Consider the following 11369-nt stretch of genomic DNA (forward strand, 5'->3'; position numbering starts at 1 on the left):
CACAGAGCGGCCCATTTCGCAGCTTTCGCGCACGATACGCCATTCATTATTCATTGCAGCTGCTTACGATTCGCGAACGGCCGCCCTGCGTAGGTCATACGCTTTCATCACTGACCTGCTTCGATCGAGAAGGTTAAACGCGCGCTCGCTACGAAGCCTTTCTCGGCCGCGCGTTTATTACGTCGATTCGAGTACTGCGACAAGAGCGCGGGGCGGCGAGGCGTGACCAATTGCTCTTCAATCTTATCGAGTGAACGCCTCTCGAGTCAGTACTGTGCTTTTTTGCCTCTTGGCGTGCGTTGCACAGGCCTGGCTCCCGTTTGGGAATTGGGAAACGCCTAGCTCGGCAGTTATTCAGCGGAGCATGGTTGTCAGTTGTCAGCCTAATCGTTATCGTGTACGTCGTCTTGTCTGTGGTAATGTTATGTTAAGGCCGCCGTTACATCGGAGGAAAAGCGCGTCCATCGATCCGTCTCCCACTGTTAGCGAGACGCCCCGCTGGCTATTGATTGAGTAATCCGGCTTTGTTCGCTTCCCGCGTTCTCGGTGGGTGCCAGTAAGTTGAAGTAGTCGGTCATTGTAAGGTTGTTTGAGCTTATATCTTGTTCAGGTTTTATTCGAGTGCCGGGTTCTTTCCGAACGGCGGAAACTTCATACGTTTGTGCGTCTCGTGTCATTTTTGTATTATGCAACTTGTTCGTTTCATGCTAGTTGCATAGTAACAAAAGTGATCATTCGACGTTGCAGAATAGCATCTATTCCCGTAGTATCGCGAAGGCTCGCAGTTACGGGCGCGCAGCTATCGAACGGGTAGTAGGCGGTGTTATGTCTGCCATCGCCTCGGGTTATCGTAGTCGCTCTCGGCACCGGCTTCGACATTTCGATTTGGTAACGAGACTCCGTCAGCCTACTGGTTTCCTCGACTCTAATATTGCATCGCTATGCCTAACGAGGCTCGGCTTTGATATAGCTACCGAATGGAATTTGAACTGCCGCGATCTCCCGCCGCCTGCGCTCGTTGTAAAAGACTTCATTGAATTCGGCTCCCGTGTTGACTCAAGGCGGCATGCGTGTTGACGAATATAACGGGTTACATCAAGAGAAGGTTTCAGTTCCATTCGAGCTTAGTGTAGCTCTCGTTACTTGACATAAATTCCCCTTGTCGACTTGTGTTACCCGTACTGAGCGCGCTTATTTTTCGATAGTAAGTCGATAGTAGTAAGATATTTCGATATACCGGTTCGGCTCAAAACTCGAATTCAGGCTCCGTTCTCCGTCTCAAAGCGAGTCCCCTTCTTTCGTAATAAAAACGCTTGATGTTACGATTTATTCCGAAACAATCGTCTATAAATCGCGAATGCTGTCTCGCGATTTGGAATGGCGTGCATAGATTTATTGGACTCTGTAGTCAACTCTGCCAATACGATTCCATGATAATGTATTATATATATATATTTATGTATTCCCACGGTTGAGTTAACTCTATGAGCGAGAATCAGTATTGATCGTGGGATAACCGATTACTGCGCTTATGATTGTAGTCCGTTACGGAACAGTGGAAATGTAATGAAATTACGCGGGTCCAAGCAACCTGACGCAGTGACATTTCAAATGAATCGATTATGACGCTACAAGCGAATGCGTTGCGGTGCGAACCTGGGATTAAAATTTCGTCGTAGGCGAGGCATTCGGAATACTGTTTTGTAATATCGACCTCCCTTTGTTGTATTTTCATCATGAATGTTCTTCTACGGCGGCTGTCTAGTGGTACCCTCGAGTTGCCCCACCATCACGTTGGTGCTACCTTTGCGGAGGTTACTTACGGAGGTGGGCGTTCTAACACATTGTAAATTCGATATTGGCGTGCGCAGTGCAGCATTTGCTCGTGTCTAATTCTACTGAATTTTCGCCCTATGAATTATTCAAGTGCCAACATGGATAGCGTCGTTGAAGATATTTATTCGCCTGTCATAACAGCGAGTTCAGGCTACGGGAACGGTTTGCGATGGGTACTGGTCGGAAGTATATATCTAATTATCCACTACGATGGTTTCCTCTCGAGATCATATGTCAGGAGTGATGAGTGACCCTATTCGTGTTGAAATGATGTGATGCGTAACGATATTCCTTTATAATCATCCCAGGTAACAAAACTACACTGGTTAACATAGATTGCGCCATTATACATCTGCTGCTGCACCTCAGGTACCGTTATCTTCTCTTCATCAACTTAGCGAATCTAACAGCTACCGATACATTATAATAACCGTCTTCACTTGCACCACCCATAGGCATGGCACAATTTTATTGGGTATAAGTCTTGTGAATTGAGCACGTTATCGATTTGAAAACTCGTAAGAAAAGTGAGACTTATAGCCGATTTACGGTCACCAAGTCCTATCGTGGTAATACTGCACTCGTGGCCAATGGCCATGTGAGGTTTTCTGTTCATGGAAGCCTGTAGTTATATTTTTCGCGATATATGATAAGAGTCTATTGGTTGCTGGGATTGTAGGGCGAAATGCGTCGGCGACGGCTTCAAAATCGACGAGAACATTCAAATCGAGGGTTCGAGTCCGACAGACGGAGCAAGACGTCGAGCGACTGTATCCTTCGACGAAGAGGATGATACTGGTTTGTATAAAAACAAACAGCAAAGGATTAGCCGGCTGATAATCTTGCAGGAGCGAAAGTTTTCGACAGTGACATTGCGTCACGGGTCAATTATGACGAAGTGAGCAAAGGACGGCATAATGTTCGAAGTCGCTAATTGCGGGGCGAACGCACCCGTGGCCAGACTTGACAACTGGATATAATTCTAGTTTTTTAATTAGAGCGAAATGCCGGTAATCTGATTCTAATATCATCTGTTTCTTTGCTTCAATTAGAATATAATTTGCGAATTGATGCTATGCTCTAAATTCAGGTGTCTCTAACAAGCGGCCCGCGAGATTATTGTGCGGCCCGCGTCGCCGTTTCAGAGTTGTTGATATACAATGTTCTTTCCAATTCTCTACTAGTTGCTGACGATTACCCCTGACGAGTGTCAGCCGAAAATATTCGGGTTCATTTCAATATGAATATACTATTTAATTGTATATTGAAGTTCTGTACCTCCAAGAAGCTCTTCGTTTTAGAGTTCGGAAGTATTCGACAATATTTGACTGCCACGTATCTTTTTTAATGTTGAACGACTTGAAATTCGCACCAAATCTTCTCAAAAATCATCAAAACCACTTATCAAACTTCACTATTACATCACTTTCAAAAGTCACCATGAAGTGCCAGATCAGCGATTACGTCACATTACCTGTTTATAATAGTAAAACATGACCCGTTGATGATTCGTGACTGGAAATTGTGATTTGGACTTGGGCGCGGCCTATTGGCGAATTACTCGAAATCGGAATGAACGGGTGATAAAATAAAAATGACTATAGAGTTGAGTCGGGAAACGTTGCAATCAGAGAAGGACTTGTGACTCAGAACGCCGCGTCTTGTTACAACCACGGACGCAACAAACTATTAAATTGCTATGTGTAATAGTAATATGTCGAAGGTCGTAGCTTGCCGAAGTTTCTGAAGTGCGGGACAACATAAAACGAATGACTGTCGTCGTCGTTCACTAGGCGCAGTACAACGCAATCCCGGAATTGTAATCAAGTTATGGATATGTCAATTTGACATGATATGATCAATAGTCTACTTATCAGAAGTGTACCCAATACCCGGATGAGGCTCTACTGCGAAAATGCACTGATATCTGATCAATCTTTGTTAAATAGTGAAGTTTTCTTCGTGTAATTGTAACAATCGTAGAGTTTTACAATGCGGTAAGACACAATGCGATGGTACGTCAAATGTCCGCAACAGCTGCAAAATTATAACCCGACAGCTTTTACGATGTCCATGTATGTCTACTATTTCATGGTGTCTGTAACTAATCATTTTGACAAACTATGCCGAGTACAACAACAATTTCCTTCGTGCCAGTCGTGAATTTCCAACGGTAAATCCCATATTCACGATGGGTGTAGAATGCCAGTCTGCAAGGTCCCGTCAAATAAGGCCTACTTGTAAATACATCGAATACCCCTAGTGCTAGTGCTGTGGCCCGCGACGCCATCGAAAAGCAGGAAAATGTCCCGCGAGCACATTTGAGTTTAAGACCCCTGCTCTTATTTTTATTCTGAACCATTTCTGTTTTCCCGAAAATTCCACAAGAGAACTGTTTAATACGAAACGAGACGAGCTTGTCTACACTGTGTACGAGTGTACGTGCGGCCTTTTGCCATTCTCTTGATTTATCAGAATGAACTGATTCAATTTTCATGATCTCGCGAGTTCTGTAATACTAATTCTATCTCATTTTAAAAAACAATGGCTAGCACCTAGCATGATTGGAGAATTGTAGTTACCAGGACCGTAACTGCCGCACCCCAAAACCCCCAATTGGGGGGGCCCGAGCTCGAAGGGGGCCCAAAATTATTTCGTGGATTAGCATAAATTATAGAGTATATTTTTTTAAATTCAAGCAACTTTTTGAAAAGTTTTTCGCTCTAGGCGCGATTTCAAGTTGCCAAATGGCTTGAATTTTGAGTACTCTTTCCCCAAGAAAAAATACGCAACATTTATAGAAATGGGCATGTCGGCATTGGCCATTACCGCGCCACGATTTACCAAGACATATAAAGTTTTAGGCCATGTAACATGCTACTCCAAGAAGTGGGCCAGACGATCGGCAGCGAGAAAACCTTGGCCGAAAAGGACCGCCCTTATGTTGACCGAAAACTTCGCTATATATACAAAATAGTGAAATACAAATAGGTTTAACTGTCCATGGGCGCCTAAATGACTGGCGCCGAATATTTCTCTTGGCAATCTGAACATCACAAGACAAATACCATCTACCAAATTTTCGCGCTTCGCGCGCCTAGGTGAGAGAAGCTGGCCCATTCCAAGGCGGCCTATCTAGATGACAAGTATAACGGTAAACAGCGGATAGCGTGAGGGGAGGTTCGGTTCATCATTGTGAGGGGGCCCAAGACCAACGTTTTGGGGGGACTGACGTAGTGCTGTTATGGCCCTGGTAGTTACATAGTTTCATGACCAAGATTCCCATTATTATCAACCCGCGTTGAGTAGTGAGGTGTGTTACGCGCGTTGCAGAATACTTGGACCTACTGGACGAGAACGCGGTGCCGGTAGAGCTTTGTCATCGCGAACCGATGAGCATTGCGAAAAATTACTTGCGGGACCGAGGCGAATACATGCTCTGCAGTGTGAAAAGTTAGTGACCTTGAAAGTTAAAACCACGGCTGGCTAATGTTGGCTTCCGAATGACAGAGACGAAAGACGGTTTGATCAGGGACGCGACACCTTTGCTATCAAGACCGCCCATCGACTTGCAGCGTGAGTTCGGTAGTCTCTCATGCAGACTGGCCAGAAATATTTACTCTAAACTTCCTGTACCATTCCTATCTTGGACACTCATGGTCAGGATATATTGGGTGCGACGTAATTACGGCAAGTCTGAAATTCTTCAATTATCAACCTGGGAAACAGATTTGTAGCCTATAAGCAGAGATGGTTAGTAACGAAATACTGCAGATCCATGATCGTCCAACTATAGAGATTGCCCTACAATCTCTATCTAGTCCAACCATGAAGTTTATATCTCGCGATTCATCACGCCGTATTCTGGCAATCTATCCTGTAGTAATTTTCTTCATTCATGAAATGCCACGATTCGAGTAAATCGAGGAGATTCATTTGCGTAACCTACTTTCATTAACGTCTGGAATATATTGGTATGTCTTGAGTAATGTCTGTGGATTAAGAAGATCTAATACGCCCAAGACAGGACTTCCCGGTTACGTAGCAAGTCAGCTGAACATATAGCCTAGTACTTCGGTTAGCTCTTGTACTCCGGAAATCCCTAAAACCAGCACTAGTACAAAAGACGCGATTGTCGCCACGCCACGTTAGCGCACCAATACGCCTCTTCAACTGATCCGTATTATCGTTCACCAATTCGTACAGATCGTATCATGAGCGCAATACGTGCGCTGGATCGCTTTAAACCAAGTTCGCACAAACCGTCGAAGTCCGAAACGAGACGCAGAGGCAACAAGAAGAAATTTTGACGAGTCTCAGGCCGTCGTCAGCTTTCCATCATTCGTTCTGCTTCTGTTGTGAATTTTTTTATATATATTATCCGTTATGGCTCTCGAATGCTGTCTACTTGTAAACGAGAACGATCACAGCGCAACTGCTGAGGACTTTTTAACAGGATAGGCGCCTTACGAATCATTTTACCACATCACCGCATCGTTTACGTAAGACTATAACGCTCACAGCGGAAGTTGAATCTCATAGTATAGTGATCAGTGGTGGCCCTATGAACGAAGGGGGGGGGGGCGGGTGAGACTTACCGGAGGGGCCCCTATGAGTATCTAACCGTAACTTCTGGGGGGGTTCCGCCCCCCAGACCCCCCTTCCGCATATCTTATAATTACCTATCTTTCACCGCGTCAAGGTTTGGCCAGATGCTGGATTCGGCCATATCTATTATTGCATGTGTGCAAGGATAGACTACATCAAAACTAAGCAATTCTACCGCATGCAGAGACGTGCTGATTAAAGGGATGCGGGACTTTTCTAACAAATGCAGAGATTTGATGATGATTGACACCTCTGTACGGAATCATATTCTTGCTTGGTACACGGATTTCCATGTTTATTCGCTATTATCCCTGAAAAAAGCGCATGAACCAAAGAGGGGGGCCCCTTCGACCAGGGGGGCGGGCGACCGCCCACCTCGCCCATCCCAAAAGCCACCACTGATAGTGATGTAGTCCGTAGTGAATAGTAGGCCTACAAACTTAGCCTTTTCTTGAAATTGGCAATTCTTGGGCCAACCTATCGGCGTTGTGATTTCGTAGGGGCAACCCGAAATCATGTGAGATGCGATCATGAGGATCTGTCAAATTGGTCAGGTAATGCGTAGTATAGTCAATAATGCCTACCGACAATTCCCGGTATGAATCAAGATACGAGCGAATGGCGCTATCGCAAGAGTCCTGATTGCCTTTCACGCCAAGCTTGCCCAGAGCCGAACTGTGTCTGGAGTTGTCATTGCATAATAGTGGAGTAGCCTATTCACGTAGGGGTTTCGCGTTCTAGCCGTTTTTTTAGCCCGTGGGCAGGCACCGAATCGTCGTTGTAGCCTGTAGGGTTGCATTTAAAACAAACGGTGTTTTAAAACACTTAGTTTAAAACATGTTTTATACAGTGTTTTGAAAAAATGCCTTTACCAAAGAACAATTTTTTTTAATTAAAGTGGTAAAATTATGCCATAATTGTGTAAATAATTGACAAAAACATGTTGTATGAGCCTACGGATAATTAACACTCGATATAGCCCACGTATATGGAATATGGATACGGGATGGTTGCAACCCTCAAAATAGTCGGTTCAACAGCAAATAGTAGCCTATACATATATTTCGTCAAAGAAGCTATTTTTACTCTATATTTTCAATTGTCAATGTTAATCCCCTATGACGTCACAATTGAATATCCGTGACGTCATGGATTAAAAAAAACATGAAAACAATAAAAAGCATGTTTAAAATTAGGGCCTTGTTTTGAACATGTTTGTTATAAATTGATTTTTGTTTAAAATTCAACCCTAGTTGCATTTAAAGCAAGCATGTTTAAAACATGGCCCTTGCTTAAAACATGTTTTTTTAAGTCATGGCGTCACGAATATTCAATTGTGACGTCATAGTGAATTGCCATTGACAATTGAAAATACAGGGTAAATATAGCTCCTTTGGCGAAATATCGGTACTATTGCTATTGAGCCGACTATTTTGGGGTTCCAACCATCCCGTATCGATATACGTCGGCTATATCAGGTGGTAATTGTCCGTAGGCTCATACAACATGTCTTTTTGGTAAATATTCACACAATTATGGCATAATTTTACAACTAAAAAAGATACAAGTGTTTTAAAACACCGTTTGTTTTAAATGCAACCCTACGTCGATGTATTCGAGTCGCGGCTTGAGATGTCCGGGCTGCAAACGTATGTCCAACGTTCGTGCTTTGAACTGAATGCACCCCGATTGATAATGTGCTGTGTCTGTGTTGGCGTATATAAATGAACTATTGATTTATCACACTTGTCTCTTGGTATCATTAGTGCTGACTGTGATTATGTGAATTGTGGCTGCGCGAAATCGATAGTTCCGTCTGTTCAGTAATTTAAATCGTTGTGCAACAGTGTGAAATGTCCACGAGGGCACATTCAGATACATAGGCTTCTACCCCCCGACTGCAAAATCTAAAAAAAAAGGCAAGCTGTTTGCTCCGACTCGCTGAGTAGGTTGTAACAGTGCCGGCAAAGATACTTTTACACTCAGCCGAAAAAAAACCTACATGTAAGTAAATCTGCACATGTTCGTAGCTTATTGTTCCCGCTCGGAGGCGGCTCGTGCTATAGGGAAATTCTGTTCAATAACAATTATTTACCATTTATAGACGCACAGGTCGCACAGCAATCAATATATACCGAATTCACAACGAAAATAGCATTATTCTTGTGCTTTCGCTTGTATATGCCCAATATAGCGGAGTCTCTGCGAAAATCGAATTCTCTTCTGTGTCTTCGCTTTGTAACTGCCTAGCCGGGACATGCCCCGGTAGCGCTCGGTTCGTTCTCTCAAAGTCCCTCACAATAAAGAAATGGTGATTTACTCTCTCATATTCATCAAATTACCGAGCAAGCGGGGCAACTTTGTCTAGTTGCCCCTACAGTGTGATGCAACAATCGTATCTTTATCTGAACTCTGTTACCGTCCTATGCGTTGAGTCGACCTTTGCTGGTATAGGTCGATTTTGACGGTGTTTAGCAGCATAATAATTCTTGAAACTTGGTATGTTATGTCGTGATGGTGATATTTAACACTGCTCCAAGTTTCAGGGTTGCTACTTGAAGATTAGGGTAGTAATTTCGTGTCCGAAGTTCAGTGTGAGCTGAACCGTCATGTATAGCAAACAGATTCTACTCAAAAGCCGGTCGACGCTCGTTATTATGCCATTCGCCACCACCTATATCTGTAGAAATATATTTCCGACGCTCGTTCATATCAAATCGAAGTCGCGGATTTTCAAGACACGGCCACATATCTCAAGAAATGAAGTGTCAGAATTCGCTACCGTCTACCCAATTTCCACACAAATAGTGTGATGATAATTTGTTGCTATTGTCAATAGCTTGCGGTTAATATTCGCAAAACACAGATGACGGTTGCACGATAATTCAGCTAAATTTGAACGAAAACTTGGGGGGTCTGCGGGGTCCTTGACGGTCCAAAACGGGTCCGCGAAGACAAAAAGGTTGAGAACCACTGGTCTAGAAATTGTCCGTTGATCTAATCGTACGCGGGAGGAAAGGGCAATCTTACCTTTTTCCCGACGTATCTCGATAAAAATGAATGGCTGAGTTACAAGCGAGGATAAGGACGCCTTGTTATAAACTTTTACAGTGCTGGTACCAGAGGCAGTGTCTCTAGTTGGAACGAAATTGAGTATCGTGATCTGAAGCACGGTGTCTCGATATTACCCGATGGTAGACCTTGCTCGGCTCTAGTTGACTTGTTTATATTCCAATACATATTTTTCCGAAGTAGTAACCACTAGTGAATTTTCAAAATTCCTAATGTTGAAAAATCGCTTTCTATCAACTTTGCTGCAATAGCTATCTTTTTTAATATCATATTGACCATCCCCGATTTCATCCGCAGAATCCGAGCGCGGTTTCAGCATATTAAAACGCACCGGGACTTTTCTTGGAATCGGGATGTGTAAAGATATATTCTCAACGCTTTCATTCTGGGTATTCCAGATTTCAATGAATTCATCATTGAACATTTTACAACTATGAAATCACGCCGCACGCAATAGGCTACTGATACAAACGTTAACATATGAAGGTATGAACTACTTTACTTCATATTATTTCCCGAATAATTTGAAATACGTAAGCCTAGTTAACCATGCCTAATGTCTATACCCCATATAAACTGTGTGTGACTACCACGAAGTCACATTTTCACTTCAGAATACACTATTGTGACGTCATTTAGACCAGACATGGGGTAATCGCGATTAGTAATCATAATCGATTACGACGATTACAGCATTTTCAAGTAATCGTAATCGCAATCGATTACATTCGAAAAAATTCCAAAGTAATCGTAATCGACTGCTTCCCATATCTAATCGATTTCTTTGTGAAAGAACGATTACTTTTTCTTCGTGCAAGGACTATGACATAAACTGAACATTCGTAAACAAGGAAGAGATATTATACCACGTTAGAGATAGCACAAATGTATGATTTTCAAACGCCACTGCTCATTATTACGTCAGAAGTATTAGCCTTGCTCGTCATTGCGTAAGAAGTAGTAAATAGATATTCGATGTACATTGCGGCGTGATTGTGAGCACACCCGCAATGATATCAACTACACTGGACGACAATTTTGGGGAAAAATTTGTTGACTTTGATTTTGCACTTGATGTAGGCAAATTTTGGCGTGCTGACTCCAAAAATAACGTTGGTTTTCTTCCATCACATCATGTTTTTGCTCTTCACCATATGCCCAAAATATGCAAATTTTTACGAATTTAGCCATATTACTTCTCGGTACCATATAAAAATCCACACTTTTACCATATAATAAGTTATATAGCCAGGGGCTCAATTGAATTGTCAAGAAAAAAAGTTGCTGGTATCGACCTAGGCCGATGCTTTCGACCATTTTTGGTTGGAGGATGCAATCATCCGATGAGATGTCACACACATATTTGATACAACTGGAAACTGCAGGATACGGCTGGAAAGATAAATATTACATTTACTATCAGCTATAGGTTCAATGACCCATTCAGCTTGTCCAGTGTAACTTGAGACTCCTATGCGCTCGATAATTTGGATCAAGAGGAAGATCTTAGGGATAGCCGGCTAATGATGAAGATTTTGAAATCGAAGATGATTCAGAACGTAGAGTAGTTCGACTAGTTCATTAGCACAAGATATTGATCTGACATAAGCATTGGGACTCACAATAGAGATCTTCGGAACTTTTGACATCCTTACGAAGTGAGAAAAGATTACTTGGCAAAGTAGAGAAAGTATATCACTTTCGATCAGGAGAAACAGCCTTTTCTTCATAAGCCTACTTTCGGTAGCTTTGTGTATTGCAGTGATACTGGCATTGACGTGATTCTGTTACCATGGATTACTGGAGGAGTTAGGAATCCCGATATACAACGCAAGTGAATACCAGATGCCTGT

The 11369-nt window shown here is 42.9% G+C and overlaps 1 protein-coding gene across 1 annotated transcript; it reads left to right on the forward strand.

Moving 5' to 3' along the window:
• Positions 1–1570: 1570 nt before the first annotated feature.
• LOC145451914 (uncharacterized) lies at positions 1571–6234 on the forward strand. The gene is made up of 6 exons (XM_080330136.1): positions 1571–1827; positions 2145–2205; positions 2516–2634; positions 5170–5289; positions 5347–5412; positions 6043–6234. The coding sequence occupies exons 1-6, from the start codon at positions 1737–1739 to the stop codon at positions 6144–6146; spliced, it is 561 nt and encodes a 186-aa protein (XP_080186262.1). The 5' UTR covers positions 1571–1736; the 3' UTR covers positions 6147–6234.
• Positions 6235–11369: the final 5135 nt, after the last annotated feature.

The sequence above is a fragment of the Botryllus schlosseri genome, chromosome 12 (assembly GCF_051294905.1).
Source record: "Botryllus schlosseri isolate E-star chromosome 12, Bs_hap1, whole genome shotgun sequence".
Classification (NCBI taxonomy): Eukaryota; Metazoa; Chordata; class Ascidiacea; order Stolidobranchia; family Styelidae; genus Botryllus; species Botryllus schlosseri.